We start from the raw sequence: 19,694 nt of genomic DNA, 5'->3' as shown, positions 1-19,694 counted from the left end.
CCAGGCGCCGGCCTTGGCACAAAGTTGAGGGAAGGCACACCGCGACGACCCTGGGGCTCGGGGCATGGTGGGCCCCGCCTGGCCTGGGCCAGGCCCCCCTCTTCTGGCCCCTCTGCTGGTCAGAAGGGAGGTAGAAGGCTTGCCAGGGGCGCCTCGTCACTTTGGGGGTGTGGGGAATTTTAACCAGTACTCCTGGACGCTAGTATTTCAACCACAGGCCTTCCTCCTGTGTTTGTGATTAACACGGTCCTGTGGTTTTCAATGGGAAGGCAAGCCCGTCAGAAGAAGAAATGAAATGCCCCGGGGTGTGTGCGTGGAGAGGCCCGCCTGTTCGAGAAGCGTGTGGCGGTCCTATAGGAGCTGAGACAGAATGTTGGACGTTGGGGCTCAAGCCTCGGCGTGTGAGTGAAAATCACTGCGCCTGTCTCTTCAACAGTTACAAATGTTGGGCTATGACATCAGCTGGGCTGCCTTCAACATCATAGAAGTGATGAGCGCCTCCAAGTTCACGTTCAAGGTGAGGCGGGCGAGCTTGCTTTGAGACCTGAACCGCGTGGTGGCGGAGGGTGAGGGTGTCCGTGGCCGGGGGCCACGCCACGCAGAAACAGAGTGTGGGACACGAGCGGCCTGTTCCAATCACACCTCCACGCCTCAAACATCACCAGCTCACGTTTGTCACGTTATTTGTTAACGCCATTTGTGTGATTTCCTTTTTCAACTTCGAGGAATGTCAGTGAAATGATGGGTCCGTAGGATTATGTCTGTGTATCTTATTTTTAGTGTTTATTTATTTATTTATTTATTTAATTTTTTTTTTTCAACGTTTATTTATTTTTGGGACACAGAGAGACAGAGCATGAACGGGGGAGGGGCAGAGAGAGAGGGAGACACAGAATCGGAAACAGGCTCCAGGCTCTGAGCCATCAGCCCAGAGCCTGATGCGGGGCTCGAACTCCCGGACCACGAGATTGTGACCTGGCTGAAGTCGGACGCTTAACCGACTGCGCCACCCAGGCGCCCCTTTAGTGTTTATTTTTGAGAGAAAGCGTGTGCATGGGGGAGGGACGGGGGCAGGGGGGCAGTGGATCTGAAGCAGGCTCTGAGCTGACAGCAGCTAGCCAGATGCGGGGCTCAAACCCATGACCGTGAGATCATGACCTCAGATGCTCAACTGACTCAGCCACCCTGGTGCCCTATATTTTTTAACGCCAGTAAAGATAAATGTGTAACTGTCCAAAAAACAAGAAAGCACTGACGGTCTTGCACAGAGGCTGCCACTTGTCACCTGACCCCAGGGCCTCGTGGTCCTTTCTGAGCGTTTTCCTTCACCTCACAAGGGTCCGGCTTGTGAGGGATCTGGAGCACTGCCTCCTCACTCGATATCATAACTCGTAAATATTCTGAAAAATGATCGGCCGTCTGTGTGGCCCAGTTGAGGGCATTCCGTAGTTTTCCTGGGGGTCTCACCAGCCGGGCAGCTGAGACCATTTCCAGGTCCCCTGGGCCTCGCGCCCGCCTAAGGGTCACTGCCTGGGTCAGCCCCGCTCTCCCTCTGAAGGACACCGTCATCCTGCCCACGGGTTACTCTCGGTGAAGAAACAAAATGTTGTGTTGCCAAAATCGGGAGGCGCTCTGCACGTGTACGAGAGCATCTCGTCTGTGTGTCAGTGTGACATAGGTGTCTGCGTCAGCCTGGCAGAGGGACCCGAGTGCTAAGAAAACCCAGTGCTTGTGATGACTTACGGATTCGATCGTAAAGGGAGCTCCTGGCTGCCCAGGAGGCTGTCAGGACACATGCTGGGGAGAGGACCTTATGAGAACTTGCATTTCAAAGGCTGGGTCTGGAACTCAGGAGCAGTTTCCTCCTCCTCCTCCTCCTCCTCCTCCTCCCCCTCCCCCTCCTCCTCTCCCTCCTCCCTCCTCCTCCTAGAATGACTTTCTGGCACCCGCCCACCAGTGTTCCCGCGGCCAGCTGCAGGCTGTCACTGCCTGACCAGGGGGCTGCTTGGCACAGAGCTCGGGGGGCGGCCTGGGGGCTTCTGCCCAGGGCGCCTGGCCCCTGCCTCGTGTGTGACGCCCTGTGTCTGACTCACAGCGGATCGGCTACCTCGCTGCTTCCCAGTGCTTTCACGAGGGGACCGATGTCATCATGCTGACGACGAACCAGATCCGCAAGGTAGGCCGTCCTTGGCCCTCACTGAGTGCCCTCGAGTCACCCTGTCCCCGAAGTATCCTCCACGCTGGCTTTTCTGCTCTGAACGAGCGACGAGTCGAAAGCAGTGAGGCCCATAAGCTCTCGCCGTCGTGACCCCCTTCGCAAGCCTGTGGCTCGTGAATGTGGCCAAGGCATCGGCAGGAGACGCCCAGGAGTGGTGTGGCGGGCCCGTCTCCCTGCCCTCGGGCAGTGGCGAGGCTGGAGGTTGCCAGACATCCCCCTTCCCTGCCCCGGGGGTGGGGGTTGGGGGGCCTCTGGGAGTTGGAGGGCTGTCTCAGGGCCCTGCCCGCGGGGGCCTCCCTGCCTGCGGGCCCTTTTAGTCACGCTGCGTACACATCTCAGTCGCGTGTAAGTTTTTGTCTTAGTCTCGAAGATCACCGAGTGGTAAATTTCTTCCTCGGCCGCAGAGCTTCGAGCATCTTTTGTGCAGTAGTGAGGGGGTGTCAGGCAGAGGCAGAGCTCACCGGCGGTGGGGTTTGCGGGCCGGACCCCGTGAGTTGCAGGGGCACCCGGTGACCCGGGCCGGGCTCCTGGCCGGGGTATGTGTGGGTGCTTGGCGTGGGCCAGGCCACTGGTCTGAGCATGCGAGCCCGTGGTCATGAGGAGGTAGCGGTGGTCAGGTTGTATGGCGGTAGCGGACGCCATGGGGCCTCGAGGGGCAAGCCTGGCCGGGAGCGGCCGCTGGGGGAGCCTACCGGGGGGGGGGGGGGGGCTCCGGCTGCTTGGACCCCCAGGCGCCAGCCCGCCCGCCCGGCGAGAACAGTCTCTGGCCCAGTGCCAGGGCGCAGCCGTGCCCCCACCCACCCCTTTGTAAGGACCTCCGTTCAGACATCTCTGCGTGGACATGTACTAGAGGCGGGTTGCTTAGGTCTCTGCTGTCAGCACAGAGCCCGACATGGGGCCCGATCTCACAAACGCATGAGATCACAACCTGGGCCAAAATGAAGAGTTGGACATTGAACTCACTGAGCCCCCACGTGTGTCATTTAAATAAACCCGTGACTTCTGAAACACGGCTTCCGCAGACCGGCCCCACCCCCGTCCCCTCGGCTGGGGCTCCTCCCACTTAATGGTGACTCAGGCGTCCTCCCCAGAAACTTCTATCTCTGAAAAGCCCCGCGTAAGTCTCGCTGAAGTAGGAGCCTGGCCGTCCAGGGCCTGGGCTCCCCCTTGGTTCTGTCCTGTCAGCCTGAGCTGGAGTGGGTTTCCGAGGTTGGCCTCTTCAGGTTGTCCCCACAGTCTGGAAGGTCAACTCCTAAAATGCCTCTCAGTCTGTTTTTACCACGTATAGATGGGGTTTGGGGAGTTCCTTAGGAAAGCATCCCCAGGGCAGGTTTCTGGCACAGACGATGCTTCCCTGGCGTGGAGGCCGGGCCCTTCTGCGTTGTGTAACCAGAGGCCTCAAGCAGCTGCCGGCCCGAAACACGAGCCTTGGGCCGTAGGTGCCGTGCCTTTGGGCGGGGACGGAGGAGTGGCCCCTGCTTCTGCTCTGGGGACCCCCGCCGCAGGCCTGGGGGGCGGTTAGGGCCAGCCGGACGTGCCTTCCCCTCACGTCGGGGATCACAAACAGGCGGGCAGCTCGCGAGCCGGGCACTGGTACAGGCTCGGCCCTGCCTGTGGTCACGGCCCTGGGACGCCGGGCTGTGTCTGTGCGGAGGGCGGTGCCCGCCGTGGGCCTCTGTGCCCAGCGGGGCGGGGACGGCTCTCCCACCGTCCCAGCTCTTCCGGGACAGTCCCAGAATGGGCTGCTGGTCGCTACTCCTCAGACAGGCACAGCCCCAGACTGCGGGCCGGGAGCCCGTGATGCCCGGGTGGCACCTGCCCGCTGACCCTCCTCCTTCCCTTTCCAGGACCTGAGCAGCCCCAGCCAGTACGACACTGGCGTTGCACTGACTGGCCTGTCCTGTTTTGTTACCCCAGATCTTGCCAGAGACTTGGCCAACGACATCATGACACTGGTGAGTTTGCGAGAGTACCCGACCCCCCTTGGCCTTTGCTCCGTGACGTGACTTGGTCCGTCCAGGTGCCTGGAAAATGGAGGTTAACCGTCACACCAGGGACACTCGGGCACGTGGGAGTGGGCCGGGTTCCCCCGGAAGAGACGGGGAACCGGGTTGCCGTGTCCCCCACCCCCTCACCGGTGGGGCCCCGGGCTCCGGCTGTCTCCACCCTCACATCCCTTCGTCACCTTCTTTCACTGGCCCTGCCCGGGGCCCGGGGCGAGCGCCCGCGTCCTCCGGCGCGTCCCTGCCACTTACCGCCTCCCTGCCCGGTGGTGGCCGTGGCGGTTGTGGCAGCAGGCCCTGCGCGTGGCTAGCATGGTTCTTCCGGCTCCACCCCTGATGCCGTGTTCTCCTCTGGCCACAACTTGACTTCCGGTGGTTCGGTCCACCTGAAGGGCCAGGACCCCACCCAGGGCTCCTTTCTAGGCTGTCGGAGCATCTTTCTAAGACGCAGACGTCCTCTTAGAAATCGTGGTCCTCAGGGGCACCAGCCGTACGCCTGAATCTTCAGCTAACTGGGAGGCCTTTTCCCATCCGGTTTTATCTGGGCAGAGTAGAAGGGCGGCTGCGTTCCCCCTGGACAGGTCCGTCCGTCCAGGTCAGCCTGTTTGCCGTGTGGACGGATCAGTCTCAGCCTGTGGTCTCAGACTGCGAGTGCCAGCAGCTTCTAGAACGGGGGCCGGTGCGCCTCGGCCCTGCCCCATGCAGCTGGCCCGGTCGTGACTGACTTTGCCCACACTCGGCCCCGCCCACTCATTCACATCGTGTCCCCGGTGGCTCTCGAGAGCCGGAGCAAGAGTTCTGCCCTTCCGGCCCAGACGGTGCTGGGTCGTGGGGCTGGGAGCTCTCTCGGGGCAAGGTCCTCAGGGCCCATGCGCGTCAGAGGCAGGAGGCCTTTCTGGCCAGAGCAGAGTCCCGAAAGGACAAGAGTCCGAGACGGTCACGTGTGGAGGGGGCCCTGGCACCCTGCTGTGGGAACGGGCCTCGGCAGGCGGAGGCTCGTGAGGCAGAGGCTTGCTTTCCAGTTCAGGGCCCCGTCCCTCTGTCTGTCCCTCATCGGGTTCCAGCCAGTGGATGACAAGGGTCTCAGCCTCCGGAGGGCAGACCTGGGGTCACAGGCACAGGGAAGCAGGTTTCAGTTCTGTCCACGACACTATCATGTGACCCCTGGGCTGGGGGCAGTGGAGCAGGTGAGCAGGCCTGGCTTGGAGGCCAGAAACCAGATGAGCTGGAGAGAGGGCTTTCCTTTGGGTGACGGAGGGGAGACTCGGGCAGGTGCAGGACAGGTGAGCAGGACAGGTGAGCTGGGTGGGTGCGGGGAGGGCGACAGGGGCAGCGGGGGAGGTGAGCAGGGCCGGCGCCGGGAGAGTAGCGGTGCGGCGGGGAGGCCGACCGGACCTCTGTCCCTGCAGATGTCGCACACCAAGCCGTACATTCGGAAGAAGGCTGTCCTGATCATGTACAAGGTGTTCCTGAAGTACCCTGAGTCCCTACGCCCCGCGTTCCCCCGCCTGAAGGAGAAGCTGGAGGACCCCGATCCCGGTGTGTCGATCGGCGAGGGGGTGGCTGGGGGCGCAGGGCTCCGTGGCATCTGTGAGCCCCTGGTGCAGGATGCTGCGAGGAGGGCGTTGAAGGGCCACTGGGTCCCGGTCTCGCGTCCTGGGATCTCTCCAGACGGCGCCCCCTTCCCTCCTGGCACCTGCTTCCCGCGCTCTGGCCTGGAACCCGCCATTTCTCCAAGGAGCCTGGCCCCGTTTGTTGGCGTGGGGTTTAGGCACCGAGCTCTGGGTGCTGGGTGTCCCCTTGCCGCCGGGCAGCCCTTTTTCCAGCCTCCCAGTAGACCCCCGCCGTCCCCACGCTGGGGAGCGCCCGCGTCTGCTCACACCTTAGCGCTCGTGACTTGATGCCGGTGTCTTGGCCCCGGTCCCCACCACGGGGCTCGTGCCTACTTGTCCTCTATGAATCCTTCCCTCGTTGAGAGCAGTGTCAGGTGGTTTCTGTGACACAAGGCAGGTCCCAGCTTGTCTCTCGGGAGAGCCTGCCTGGTCTTCAGGAGAATCACAGGCCGTGGAAAGTTTTGGTAGGAAATTAGGAGCGAGGCGGCAGGCGTGGCGGGTGTCCTGAGCCCGGAGTTCCTTGGGACCTGCGGGGGAGCAGCCCACAGACTCAGGCGACGGGTCGTGTCTGTTGCCTTGGCCTTGGCCGCTGGGAGCCTAACCTTGACGTGACTGCTACTTCAGCCCGGCCCACAGGTGATGGGCAGTGTGCCAGGCACAGAGCAGGGCTCCCTGCGCTTGGGGGGACCAGCCTGAGGAGGACGCCCCTCCTCGAGAAGGCTGCACCTCCCCGTGTCGTTGAGACTCTTAACTGCTGCAGAGGGACTCCCTTGCTGACGGGACACCCCCTTATTTCACAGGGGTCCAGTCGGCCGCAGTCAACGTCATCTGTGAACTGGCCAGGCGTAACCCCAAAAACTACCTTTCCCTTGCCCCTCTGTTCTTCAAGCTGATGACCTCCTCAACCAACAACTGGGTCCTCATCAAGATTATCAAACTGGCAAGTATCCCTCCTGACCTTCCCTTCCTCGCCACACAAAACGGCCCCGGCCTGTCCTAGGAGTCCCCTGGGCATGTGGGCGCGGGTCGGAGTCCGCACGGTTCTGTTCCTGCCACGAGTGACCCCCCGGCTTCTGTCGTCCCTAGTTTGGTGCTCTGACCCCCTTGGAGCCAAGGTTGGGCAAGAAGCTGATCGAGCCTCTCACCAACCTGATCCACAGGTGAGCCCTCGACCCCCACGTGACCTCGTCTGCCGCACGCAGCCCTGTGCCCCCTCTGGGCCCTCGGGGGGACCCGGGGAGAGTCTTGGTGGCAAGAAGCAAACACACGCCATGGGACTTGGCTCCGGACCGTGAGCTGTGCCACCGAGGCTCGTGCCGGCCCCCCCGGGACACTGGGGGCTGTGAATCCGTTTTGGAAACAGCACCAGTGAAAACAAAAGGAGGGAAGACCCCTAGCTCACCAGTAGGCCCTGGCCGTCTGGCTGGGTCTCTGGCCAGTTCCGGAATGTTGCAAGAGCTCCCACTCCACTCGGGGTGCCTGCGCTTGAATCACGGACGCCGAGTGGCAGATGGCACCAGAGATCTGCTCTCCAGGGGACCTGGGAGGATGGGCGGCGGGAGGAACGGGGGTTTCATGGCCGCATCAGACCTAGCGCCACGTGCCCTGCGTGAGGCCTTGGGCTCAGAGCATCTTCGGTTTTAAACAACAGGCATCTTTGCATGTGGTGCGGCTCTGTGGTCTTCAGAGGGGATTAACAGGAAGCCATGAGTCTCGTGACGATGGTGTGGACGGGCTGATGGCCCCTGTTCTCTGGGACAGGTGGCGGCCACGCTGTCAGGTTTAGGTGACTCGGGATCAAGAGCGTCACCTCGGAGGATGTCAGAGTGGAGTAGACGCACCTGGTGCCTGCCCGTGGGTGTCACCCTGGGCTGTACTGGACGCCCCCAGGGGAAGCACTGGGGCCACGGACGTCTGTGCTGTGCCCACCTGTGTGTGGGCCCCTGAGGCGGGGCAGGGGGCCGTCCCAGGTCCGGAGAGACATTTAGGGCAGGTGGCATTCCCTCACGGACATCACAAAACGGGTTCTGGGGACATCAGAGGTCACCGCCGGTGGTTAGAAAGGGAGGCTAGTGTCCCCCGGGGACTGCCGCGGACCCAGGCGATGGGAGCGTGCGGGGCCACCAGGCCTGCCTCCGCCTTGGGCCTCCCAGTCCTCACCCTCTGCTCTTCCTCCGCCAGCACATCCGCCATGTCTCTTCTGTACGAGTGCGTGAACACCGTCATCGCAGGTGAGGGGCCCGCCCTCCCCCATCGGGACCCCCGGGGGCCACAACCGGCCGTAGGACACATACGCCCAGGGCCCCTGCCCGCCTCCGGCCTCCAGTGCCGTGTCCTGCCGCCCTCGGCCATGCACCTCCCCTGCCAGCAAGGCTCTCCTTCCTGAGTATTCTAGAGCGAGGCTCCGGCCCCGTGCCATCCCCCGTGAACTCTCGAGCACAGAACCTACCACGGGAAGGTTTCACAGGGCGGGATCGGAAGGCGCTTCCCTGGCTTGAGTCCGGCTGCAGGCCACACAGAGCGCTGGGGGGTGCGTCTGTCCCTCTACCTGCTGTGTTTGGCGGAGCCAGAGTCGCCCACAGGCCGGCTGGCCTTGTCCTAGTTTGCCGTCTGGGTCACTTGTTCCTGGATGTAGTGGCCCATGGGTTCACCTGCTCTCTGCCTGATTATCTGGCCAAAGCTTTTGGGAAGGCAGCCTTCTGGTCCCTCTTCACAGCCCCGGGGACAGCCTGAAATTCATTCACAGGAGGCTGGCCCAGGGTCCACACTTTGTGATTGGAACTGCGTGGACCATGGGTGTTCAGAGGCTCAGTGACACTAGTAGAAAGGGAGGGCGGGCGGGTGGGCATTGGGGCAGGCTGGCACCCAGAGGCAGCCAACGCAGAACCTGGAGAGGTTTCTCTGTGTCTGGAGATGTCGATGGGGGAAACCGAGGTGTGGCAGGATCAGAGCTATCCTTGGTGACAGGCAGGAGATCTGGGAGGAGTAGGCCAGGGCGGGCCTGGCACGTTGCAGGGTCGTGGGTCTCAGGTGGGGGTGGAGCAGGCTCTGGAAATTGCCCTGGACGGGGGTGCCTGCCTCGGGGCTCTCTGTGTTCTTGGCCACAGAGACCCAGCGCCCAGGTTCTCACCGAGGGTCGGTCAGCAGGCACCTCTGCCGGGCTCGGGCAGAGACCCCAGACCCCAGGAGGGGAGCAGGTCCTCGGCCCAAAACTCCTGTCTGCACAGACAGCTCCGGGACACGAGCCCCCTGCCGGCAAGGGCGGCAGGAGCCCCGGAGTCAGGTTCCAAACGCGGTCTCATAAGCCGGCCTGTCCTGGGAGAGTGCCAGGCGTGCCCATGCTATGTGGTGCCCCGACCGATGCCCCCAGAGGACGTGGGGCGAGGACCGGCGAGTCCCTGAGACGAGGTTTTCTGTTTCAGTGCTCATCTCTCTGTCCTCCGGCATGCCGAACCACAGCGCCAGCATCCAGGTACGCCCCCCGCCGCCACCCCCCTGACTATCCCGACGCGTCGTGCCCTGCGCCAGGCCCTGTGCAACACGCGTCTATGGAGTTGACAAGGGAGCAAGGGGAACACACGTTTGTGCCCCTGGAGTGTGTACGTGGGCGGTCCCCAAACTGTGTCCCTGTTGGAGCCCACAGGCTGCCCTCCTGCCGCGTGGAGTGGAGCCGGGTGTCCCCCTGCCCCTCCTGATCCCAGGACCTGTGAGCGGGACCAGGGCGCGAGGCAGGCCTGGGATCATGGGATTCGCTGTTGTCTCAGAGGCGTGATCATTGTCTCCTTCCCCTCTGCAGCTCTGTGTCCAGAAATTGAGGATATTGATAGAAGACTCCGACCAGAACTGTGAGTTCCTCTCTGTACCTGCACCCGGAGCCTGTGTGGCGCTGGGGCTCTCGATCCCGCACGAGCACAGGCGCTGGGAGTCTTCCGCTGTGCCCCCCCAGTGTGCGCGGGGTGCCACGGGTTTCGGCAGCGTTTTAAAGAAGCCAGTCTTCGTCCGCTTGGCCGCAGCCCCTGCCCGCCGCCCTCGTGCGCCGCCGTCTCAGTGTGTGGCTCAGTGGCGACGGCCCCTCCCGCGTTCAGCCGGCGGAGTTTGAGACTGCGGGTCGTGTGCCCACGCCTCTGGGGGGGTGCGACCCGGGCGAGGTCCCTGAGCCCCAGTTCCAGCGTGGAGCTGAGGGGGCTGCTGGGGAGACGCAGTCGGGGGCTCAGAGGAGAGCTGCAGGGTGAGGCCCGGAGCCGCACTGATGTCTCCTGCCTGAGGCCTCCCCGGGACCGTCCAGGGGGGCTGGCTCCCCCGTTGGCCTTGCTCGTGCGCCCGCGTGTTCTGTAGACATGCTCCATCAGGGCTTCTGGCCTGTCACGCGCCCCGGAGCCCGGACCGGAGCGCCAGGGGCTCCTGAGGGCCCGGGAGCACTGGCTCCACGTTTTCAGTCCAGATCTGTTGGCAGCAGGGGCTGCCGGACCTGTCCCGCGAAGGGCCGGACAGGGCCCCGTCGCCCCCACCGTCGTGACCACGGGCCACATGCTCACGCCAGGCTTTTACAGAAACAGGCTCTGTTGGGACCTGGCCCGTGGAGGCCCACGCTTCACTGCCCTGCTTTGGCGACCCCGTGTGTGGGTTGCTCAGGGGGAGACGGTGGCGCCCCGCATGCGGGAGGTCACCTGGCCTGCAGCGCCCACTGTTGAGGACACCCGGGGGCCAGCGTGCGGCCCGTCCCGGCGGCGTCCACGTCGTCGCTGTCTCCGCACAGGCCCCGAGGGCTGTGAAGGCGCGTCCGTGCTAACGGTGTCTCGCCGTCTCCGCAGTGAAATACCTGGGCCTGCTGGCCATGTCCAAGATCCTCAGGACGCACCCCAAGTCCGTGCAGGCCCACAAGGACCTCGTCCTGCAGTGTCTGGACGACAAGGACGAGTCCATCCGCCTGCGGGCCCTCGACCTCCTGTACGGAATGGTGTGTGCCCCGCCCCGGTCTGTGCTCCCCGCTCCCCACGCCCGTCCCCGGGCTCCTGCCGCACCAGCTCCTCCCCCCCCCCCCCCCCCAGGTGTCCAAGAAGAACCTGGTGGAGATCGTCAAAAAGCTGATGAGCCACGTGGACAAGGCCGAGGGCACGACCTACCGCGACGAGCTGCTCACCAAGATCATCGACATCTGCAGCCAGTGCAACTACCAGCACATCACCAACTTCCAGTGGTCCGTGCCCCACAGCCCCGGGGGGCGGGCGCCGGCGCGGGGCGCGCTCCTCAAGGGCTCCCTCCCGCAGGTACATCGGCGTCCTGGTGGAGCTGACCCGGCTGGAAGGCACCCGCCACGGCCACCTCATCGCCGCGCAGATGCTGGACGTGGCCATCCGCGTGAAGGCCATCCGCAAGTTCGCCGTGTCGCAGATGTCCGCGCTGCTCGACAGCGCCCACCTGGTGGCCAGCAGCACCCAGCGCAACGGCATCTGCGAGGTGCTCTACGCGGCCGCCTGGATCTGCGGGGAGTTCTCCGAGTGAGTGCGCTCCCCAGGGAGAGGCGTGCCGGTCGACCCGCGTCCCCGGTTCCCTGGCGGCTGCCCCAGGGCCCCCTTCCTGGGCCGCTGTCTCTGGGGACAGCGCGGCTTTAAGCGCACATTTCCGACCACGAGCCCCAGCGAGGAGCCGGTCACGGCGTGGCCCGGGGTGACGGGGTTTCTCTCCAGTGTCCTCTCCTCTCTGCCCGTCGCAGCCGCGGATGTTTTGTCGCCACAACGATGCTGTCGAGCTGGTTTTGTTTTCTTTTCTTTTTTTTTTTTTTTTTTTTTTTTTTTTTTTTTTTTGTGCTGCTACCCCGTCGTCGTCCCGTCGTTGCTGTGGCTTCTTCCCTAGAGTCCTGTCCATCTGCCCTGGTGCCTGGGGATGGGGGAGCGCCCACGTGACCCCTGTGGCGGGGCGGCCTGCTCATCAGGCCCTTCTTGTCCGCAGGCACCTGCAGGAGCCCCAGCAGACCCTCGAGGCCATGCTGCGGCCTAAAGTCACTACCCTACCCGGCCACATCCAGGCCGTGTACGTGCAGAACGTGGTCAAGCTCTACGCGTCCATCCTGCAGCAGAAGGAGCAGGCGGCGGAGCCGGAGGCGGCCCAGGACGTCACCCAGCTCATGGTGGAGCGGCTGCCCCAGTTTGTGCAGAGCGCGGACCTGGAGGTCCAGGAGCGGGTGAGCGTTTCTTGGGGGGTCTGCCTCCGGAAGAGCCTGTGTCTCTCGTTTGTGGCTGGCTTCGCCTTTCCCAGAGGGCATCTTGGGAGAAATCTGCTTTCCGGGGCTCCCTCCCGGCCCCGGGGATGTGGGCGGCGGGGGAGGCCCCAGTTGGTCCTCTGCAGGTGGAGTGCAGCGAGAAGGGGGCAGGTCGTGAGAGAAAGAACGAGTGGGAGGTGCCGGCCTGCAAGGGAAGTATCGGAATCAAGCCGGTTGGCAGCAGGTTCCTGGGTGGGGTGGCGGGTGGCCGGGGACCGGGCTGCTTGCTGCGGGGAGACTGGTCTGGCACGTGCTGCATATAGCAGGCGGGTGGGAGGGAGCTCGGGGTGGCCGTTTCTGGTGCCCCGGGGGCAGCGGAGGGCTCTCAGTTATCCAGACCTCACAGAAGCGTTCAGTGCCCCGGCCTCGAGCCCTGCGTCAGGCTGGGAGCCGCACTCGAGCCGAGTCCCAGGTCGGAGTCCGCAGAGGACGGGCAGCACAGCGGCGCCCGGTGCCTCTTGGAAGTTGCTGTTTGGGGTTGTCTGGGTCTCGGAGGACAGTGCTGTCTCTGCTTGTGACTCTGTCTTGTTTGGGGGCCCGTTTCAGTCTTTGTCTCCTGCAGACTGACACGGCGGCCAGGGCCAGTATCTTCCTCCCCGGGTGCTTCTTTGTGGCCCGTGGTTTCTCTCGGTGCCTTTGGTATATACGTACACACGTGTATATTTTCTTCACGTTTGTTTTGAGAGAGCGCATGCGCACAGCAGAGGGGCTCAGAGAGAGAGGGGACAGGGGACGTAAAGCAGGCTCTATGTTGACAGCAGATAGCCCGATGTGGGGCTTGAACTCACCAGCCTTGAGATCAGGGCCTGAGCCGAAACTGGACACTTAACTGAGCCCACTCTCGTGCTGCTCTCAGTGCCTTCTAGATGTTCTCAGTAGGGTCAGACGAGAGGCAGCCACTCTCCTGGGCTGGGCAATGCATTAGGGTGCTAAGTGGCCTACAGGGCCAGTCCTCCGTGACCAAACTGTGACTCCCCTGTGGTATCCTCAGGCGTCCTGCGTCTTGCAGCTGGTCAAGCACATCCAGAAGCTTCAGGCCAAGGACGTGCCGGTAGCAGAAGAAGTGAGTGCCCTCTTTGCTGGAGAGCTGAACCCAGTGGCTCCCAAGGCGCAGAAGAAGGTTCCAGTTCCTGAAGGGTGAGCTGCACGGCCTGTCAGAGGACATAGGCCAGGATGGCAGGAAGAGCAGTGAAAGAACCACAGTGGGGTCTTGACTGGTGTCCCTGTCCCAGCTGCCGCCCCCCGGAAGTAGACGGGGCAGCCCTTGCCTACAGATACCGGGTATGATGAGCCGGCACGGGGTCCCCAGAACACAAGGAGGGTCTCGAGGGGCCCGTAGACTCTCACTGGACAGCCATGATCTCAAGTGGCGGCCTAGCTTTTGCGTCCTCGTCTCCGAGAGGACAGGGGTGTCCCTGTCTCATCTGCCCCATGAGCGTGCGAGGCTGGCACTTGGGCTGGAGCTGCCTTGTGACCTCCCGCATCTTACAGCCTGGACCTGGACGCTTGGATCAATGAGCCGCCCTCGGACAGCGAGTCTGAGGACGAGAAGCCCAAGGCCATCTTCCACGACGAGGAGCAGCGCCATGCCAAGCAGCGGCAGCCGGAGGCAGAGGAGGAGGAGCTGGCCCGGGTGAGCACCGGGTGCGGGGAGGCCGGGCTTTGTTCCCACTGGGGCCTCCGGGGCGGACGGCCTCGCCCAGAGCAGACCCTGGACCCTGACCCCCCAGGTGGCTGAGCATGTTCCTGTCCTGTCCTGTCCGATCTGAGCTTTGTCCCAGTACCCTCAGGGGAGCACTGAGCCATCCTGGGAGGTCTGGGTTGGGTTTTGTGCAAATGAAAAGTGGTTTCTTTTAAGGCCTGAGCTTCTCAGAGAGAGTCATGGGGCCTGGTTTGGCATGCAGGGGGTTTCACTCGTGCCTTCCGGGTGGAGGGTTTTATTGTCTTTTATTTAAAAAAAAACCTTTTTTAATGGTTATCTTGGGGGGAGAGAGAGCGAGAGAGCGCATGTGCTCACGTGCACGAGCGGGGGAGGGCAGAGAGAAAGGGAGGCACAGACTCTGAAGCAGCTCCAGGCTCTGAGCTGTCAGCACAGAGCCCAACGTAGGGCTCGAACTCCCGGACCGTGATATCGTGAGCTGAGCCAAAGTTGGACGCTTAACCGACTGAGCCACCCAGGCCACGCCCTTGGAAGATTTTATTTTACTTTAAAAAATGTTTTTTTGGGGGGCACCTGGGTGGCTCAGTCGGTTAAGCATCCGACTTCAGCTCAGGTCACGATCTCGCGGTCTGTGAGTTCGAGCCCCGCATCAGGCTCTGGGCTGACGGCTCAGAGCCTGGAGCCTGCTTCCGATTCAGTGTCTCCCTCGCTCTCTGCCCCTCCCCCATTGACGCTCTGTCTCTCTGTCTCAAAAATAAACGTTAAAAAAAAAAAAAAGTTTTTTCTTAATGTTTATCATCCAGCTGGGAGAGAGAGACTGGGACAGCGTGAGTGGGGGAGGGGCAGAGAGAGAGAGAGAGAGAGAGACAGGATCTGAAAGAGGTTCCAGGCTCTGAGCTGTCAGCACAGAGCCTGACACGGGGCTCGAACTCATGAATTGTGAGATCGTGAGCTGAGCCGAAGTCAGACGCTCAACGCACTGAGCCCTGTGGGCGCCCCTCCGGTGGAGGGTTTTATAACAACATGCAGCATTCAGACAGCTCAGGAAAGCCCAGAGATGCTGCATCCCCTCAGCTCCCCACCACACCATGCCTTATCGTCCTGAAATAAGGGGTCCCCTCGTGGCCTGTCCTGCTCTCCTCCTGCCCGTCTGCAGGCTGAGCCTTCAGGCAGTGTGATCTGACCCCCAGCTCAGCTCTTCTTTGTTACCGAGCGACCTCAAGACAGCTCACCCAACCTCTCTGAGCTCCCATCCTTGAAACAGAAGGCCATCTCCACATCCTGGGGTCTTTTCTGAGCTCTTGCTGTCCCCCCACTTGTTCCTGCTGCGGTCTCCCTATTGGTCAAGGGCCACCAGTAAAGTACTGGGGCATTCCGGGCCCGCCTGGGGCCTGGAACATGGACGCAGTCCGTGCCTGGAAGGGAGGGTCTGTTCCACGTGCATTCACTGACTTGCACTTCAAATCCTGTCCCTGCAGCGTCGAGAAGCCCGGAAGCAGGAACAGGCTAACAACCCTTTCTACATCAAAAGTTCCCCATCTCCCCAAAAGGTGAGGCTGGCCCCAGGTCGTCCTTGAGAGACACTCCCCTCCCCCGAGCCCCACAGCGCCCCCATCCGCTCTCGGGAGGACACCAGGGGCCCCCAGCTCCAGGCCAGTGTTTGGTTGTCACAGTAGGTCCACGTGGCCCAACTGCCAGGTGGGTCTGAGCACCAAGACCTGGGAGCAGGTGTGGATGTGGGGTATTCCACATGACTAGAACGTTCTAGATCTTAATCCAGGTGGTGCCTGCTGTCTTCCTCCGTGTCTTCCCCCCGCTGGGCTCCCCCTGGTAGACGCAGCTCTGTATGGGTGCTCCCTTGCCCGCCTCTGGGGATTGCCGGGTCACCTCGTGGCTCCGCTCGACTTTCTGAGGGGCCGAGGTGGCCCACACCTGGCGTGCACCCTCACCAGCGCCTGTGATGTCTGACTTTGATTTTAGCGCTCGCAGGGGTTTCGGGCTGCATTGCTTTTCTAACTTGAAGTAGGTGACCCAGACAGAAAGCTGTGCCTCGGCCCTGTGCCTGTTGGTGCTGACGGACCGTTCCCCAGTCTTTAGGGGGCTGTGCTCCCCAGGATGCCCCGTCGCATCTGCAGGGGTCCCGCACACCGCCGGCTGCGTGCGTGTGTCATCCTGGGCTGTGGCCCCACCTCAGGCGTCTCCGTCTGTCCATGCGTCCCGCCCGGTAATGCTCACTGCTTGCTTCTCCAGCGGTACCAGGACATGCCCGGAGTGGAACATATACCCGTGGTGCAGATAGACCTCTCGGTGCCCCTGAAAGTGCCAGGCAAGTATTGGCACAGGCGGTGTGAGCCCTGGGAACCCATGAGCGAGGGGGTGGGGGCCCGAGTCTGGGTCCCGGATGCTGCCGAGGGGCAGCCTTACCAGCCCCGGACCTGCCCCCTCCTGCATCCTTGGCTGGAGTAGTTTCCAGATTGGAGGGTGAGTGGGGGGGGGTACACGCCAAGGGCCCCAGCCTCTCCATGCTGGCGCCGCCTCATTTCTCCCTGGACCCTGCCGCGCCCCCGACCGCCACCCCCACCCCTGCCACTGCGCGCCCGCACGTCCGCACTCGGAAAGCCTCTGCCTGCTCCCGGGCAGCCACGGTGGCAGCCCCTGTGAGCTCCCTCGCCCCCTTTTAGCGCAGACCACGGTGGGCCGTGGGCCGCTCGCCCTGCTGAGCCCCCAGGGGCCACCCTCCCGCACGTGGCTCTCGGGGCCAGGGCGGCGCTGAGCACCGTGGGGCGCACGCCTGCAGGGATGCCCGTGTCGGACCAGTACGTGAAGCTGCAGGAGGAGAGGGAGCACCGGCAGAGGCTGGAGAAGGACAGGAGGCGGAGGAAGAAGAAGGACAAGGACAAGAGGGGCAAGCCGCGGCGCCACAGCTCGCTGCACACAGAGAGCGACGAGGACATCGCCCCGGCGCAGCGGGTGGACATCGTCACCGAGGAGATGCCTGAGGTCGGCCCGCTGGGGCCACGACGGGCGGGGAGCGGGTTCCCTCCACGGGCAGGTATCCCGCGGGCACCACCGCCGCTCCGGGGCCGCGCTCGGGCGGGCCTTCCCGTCACTGGCCTTCTCGGGGGGGCCCCTGGCGTCCCGACCTCTTGCCTGCGGAGTGCCCGTGGGGGCGGGGGACTTCGCAGACCCCGGGGGGCTCGGGCCGGACGGACTGGATGCGCTTTCTCTCTCCCCTCAGAACGCTCTCCCCAGCGACGAGGACGACAAAGACCCCAACGACCCTTACAGGGCCCTGGACGTCGACCTGGACAGGTAAGCACGGGGGCGGAGCCGGGCCGTCCTGTTTCCTGTGTCCCCGTCAATTGCTCGCCGTGACGCACCCGCCTGCCCCCAGGCCCCTGGCCGACAGCGAGAGGCTGCCCGTCCAGAAACACAGAAACGCCGAGGCTACCAAGTCCCTCGAAAAGGAGGACGTCCGTGTCGTGGAGAAGAAGGTCAAAAAGCCCAGGAAGAAAGAGAAGAAGCACAGAGAGAAAGAGCGAGAGAAGAAGGCGAAGAGGAAGGAGAAGGAGGAGAAGGAGGAGAAGGAGGTGGGCGCGGGCAGCCGGGTGCAGGGACCCCGCAGCCCCCCACGCTGAACGCCACATCGCCCCGCGCCGGCCCGCGTGGCCACGGTGGGGCAGGCCCGGGGGTCGTGCTGGTGGGCGGCCGTCAGGGGCTGCCCGCCGTGGCGCCGGTAGGGCGGGAGGTGCCGCCCGGTCTCCCCGTGCGCGGGTCCCCCGGAGCCAGGGCGGCCGCGTCCGGTCAGGGCGGCGCCGCCCGTGCTCCTCTGGAGCCTGCGTTGCTGCTTCACCGAAGGCACGTCTTCCTGTGGTTCCAGGGCGAGGACTTCGATTTCTGGCTGTCCACCGCCCCGCTGCCCGCCACGGCCCCGGCCCCGGCCCTGGTAAGAGCCCGGTGGCCTGTGCCGGCCCCACCCGGTCCTCCACTGGAGACACGGGTGCACGTCCGGGCTGTCCGCCCCAAGGTTGCGTGGGCGCACAGACCAGCAAGGTTGGGGCCGGCCCAGCCGGTGGCTGTAGGAACGGCCCCCGGCCCCGCCTGCAGCCCCTCGGCCGGGCCTGGCCGCCTCTCCACCCTGGCGGCCGTGCGCTTCGGTGCCGACCGGATGCCCCGTGTGCTGAGGGAGGCCGGGCCGGGATGCGGGGCTGGGGGCGCAGAGGACACCCTGTCCCCGGTGCCAGTTGCCCCCTCAAGCCCCGCTGCCCGGCTTCCTGCAGGGAGAGCCTGGAGCGAACACCGTCACCGCTGCCCCTGAGGGAGGGGGCGAGGAGCCCAGGAGAGAAGAGCGAGGCGACGAGGACGAGGACGGAGACAACGAGCGGGACCCCGAGAAGGTGAGGGCACGTGCCTTGGCTGCCCTCGTGGGGTGGCCGCGTGGCTGTGCAGGAGAGGGTCGTTCCCGAATCCCGCAAAGGGGGGTCATGGGGGTCCTGGTGGCGGCTTCTCGTTTTTACGTCTTACTCGGTAGTAACTCACCTGTGGGAAGTCGCGCCTTTTCACAGTCTGTGGTTCAGGGGCGTTCGCCGTGTTGCGTTACCATCACCAGTGCCTAATTCCAGAACATTCCCTCTCCCCAAAAGAAACCACATCCCCACCGTAGTCACCCCCCACCCCCCTCCCCAGCCCTGGCCCCCACGAGCTCCCTTCCTGTCCCCGGATGAACCCGTTCTGGACATTTCACCCACGTGGACTCACACCCCGCGTGGCCCCTCGTGTCTGGTCCCCTCCCTGAGCGTCGTGTGTTCGGGGTCCGTCCTCGGGCAGTGGGTGCGGACGCCTTGTTTCTGCTTGCGGCCGAGGGACGTGCGGGTGTGCGGTGGACAGGTGCGTGTCCGTTCACCCACTAAAGTTTTCACCTCTTGGTTGTCGTGAGTCGTGTTCCTGCGAGCGTGTGTGTGTGGTTTTTGGCGTGGACGTGTGTTCTCGTGCCTGCGCTGAGGAGCTGCCGGGCCACGTGTCCACGTGTGGGTTCTGGCTGGTCTCCCTGTGCGTTTTCACCCGTCGGCGGTGAGCCGCTAGGTCCTCGCCTGCTCCCCACAGACCCGGGGGTTGCTGGTCTGTGCACTCCGCTGCGCGGGCTGTCGAGTGGCCTCGGTGCGTGTCGTGCCTCGCTGGGCAGCGGCGGCCAGAGAGCGCCGAGCGTCGAGCCTGGTCTCTCTGCTGCAGAAGGCTTCGAAGCATAAGAAGAAGAGGCACAAGAAGGAGAAGGAGGAGAGACCCAAGGACAAGAAGAAACCCGAGAAGAAGCAGCCTCCAGGTGAAGAGGCGGCAGAGCCCGTGGAGAACGGCGCGCTCGCTGACGAGCCTCTCCCGGTGAGGGGTACTTCACTCGCCCCCCGCGGGCCGGAGGCGCCCCCACGGCCCGCCGAGGCCTCGACGCAGGGACAGACCCGGGCCGAGTCTAGGAGCCGCGTCTGCGGGCCGGCGGGCAGTGGGGCCTCGGTGGGCGCGGGCGGGTGACCCCGGGGCTGTGGGCGTCGGGGGGGTGGTGCTCTCGTGTGGCGGGACGTCCCCGAGGTGCAGGCGTGCGCTGCCCGGGGGACCCCCGGGGGCTCCCCGCACCCCGCTTCTCGTCGGTCCCGATGTTCCCACTGGAGCACTTGGCAGCTGGCGACGGGCCTGGCCCGGCCCGGCCCGGCCCGTGAGCCGCTGCCGCCGCCCTCGGGTTCTCGCTGGCCGAAGCTGAGCGTTTTCCTCTCTTCCCAGCCCATGTCCAGCTACTGCCTCCTGGCCGAGAACTCCTACATCAAGATGGTAGGTGCTGTGGGCATTGCAGGGGGGCTGGGGCGGCCTTGGGCTCCTTTCTCGGGGCGTGAGGAGGGACGCGGCCCCGAGGGCCGACGTGATGGCCAGCGGCTCTCAGAGAAAGGGCGGGAGC

General features: G+C 64.1%; 1 protein-coding gene across 4 annotated transcripts in view; it reads left to right on the top strand.

The window, feature by feature from the left end:
* AP3D1 (adaptor related protein complex 3 subunit delta 1) overlaps positions 1-19,694 on the top strand; it is a 37,129-nt gene that overhangs the window by 11,755 nt on the left and 5,680 nt on the right. Inside the window, exons 3-26 of one of the 4 annotated variants that reach the window (XM_040461641.1) lie at positions 437-517; positions 2,096-2,176; positions 4,066-4,173; positions 5,631-5,760; positions 6,635-6,774; positions 6,921-6,994; positions 8,016-8,065; positions 9,257-9,306; positions 9,631-9,679; positions 10,646-10,791; positions 10,883-11,031; positions 11,102-11,332; positions 11,784-12,015; positions 13,085-13,230; positions 13,585-13,726; positions 15,232-15,303; positions 16,004-16,079; positions 16,551-16,753; positions 16,992-17,065; positions 17,148-17,343; positions 17,634-17,699; positions 18,034-18,150; positions 18,986-19,129; positions 19,523-19,570. In XM_040461641.1, the coding sequence (XP_040317575.1) occupies positions 437-517; positions 2,096-2,176; positions 4,066-4,173; positions 5,631-5,760; positions 6,635-6,774; positions 6,921-6,994; positions 8,016-8,065; positions 9,257-9,306; positions 9,631-9,679; positions 10,646-10,791; positions 10,883-11,031; positions 11,102-11,332; positions 11,784-12,015; positions 13,085-13,230; positions 13,585-13,726; positions 15,232-15,303; positions 16,004-16,079; positions 16,551-16,753; positions 16,992-17,065; positions 17,148-17,343; positions 17,634-17,699; positions 18,034-18,150; positions 18,986-19,129; positions 19,523-19,570 (2,805 nt within the window). Of the gene's footprint in view, positions 1-436; positions 518-2,095; positions 2,177-4,065; positions 4,174-5,630; positions 5,761-6,634; positions 6,775-6,920; positions 6,995-8,015; positions 8,066-9,256; positions 9,307-9,630; positions 9,680-10,645; positions 10,792-10,882; positions 11,032-11,101; positions 11,333-11,783; positions 12,016-13,084; positions 13,231-13,584; positions 13,727-15,231; positions 15,304-16,003; positions 16,080-16,550; positions 16,754-16,991; positions 17,066-17,147; positions 17,344-17,633; positions 17,711-18,033; positions 18,151-18,982; positions 19,130-19,522; positions 19,571-19,694 lie in introns of all 4 variants that reach the window. The other 3 variants (XM_040461640.1, XM_040461644.1, XM_040461643.1) reach the window with 3 other exon arrangements.

Source organism: Herpailurus yagouaroundi, unplaced genomic scaffold (genome assembly GCF_014898765.1).
Source record: "Herpailurus yagouaroundi ecotype Mexico unplaced genomic scaffold, PumYag 295, whole genome shotgun sequence".
Lineage (NCBI taxonomy): Eukaryota > Metazoa > Chordata > Mammalia > Carnivora > Felidae > Herpailurus > Herpailurus yagouaroundi.
The sequence above is the reverse complement of the archived record's forward strand: the minus strand, read 5'-3'. Positions and strand labels throughout refer to the sequence as shown.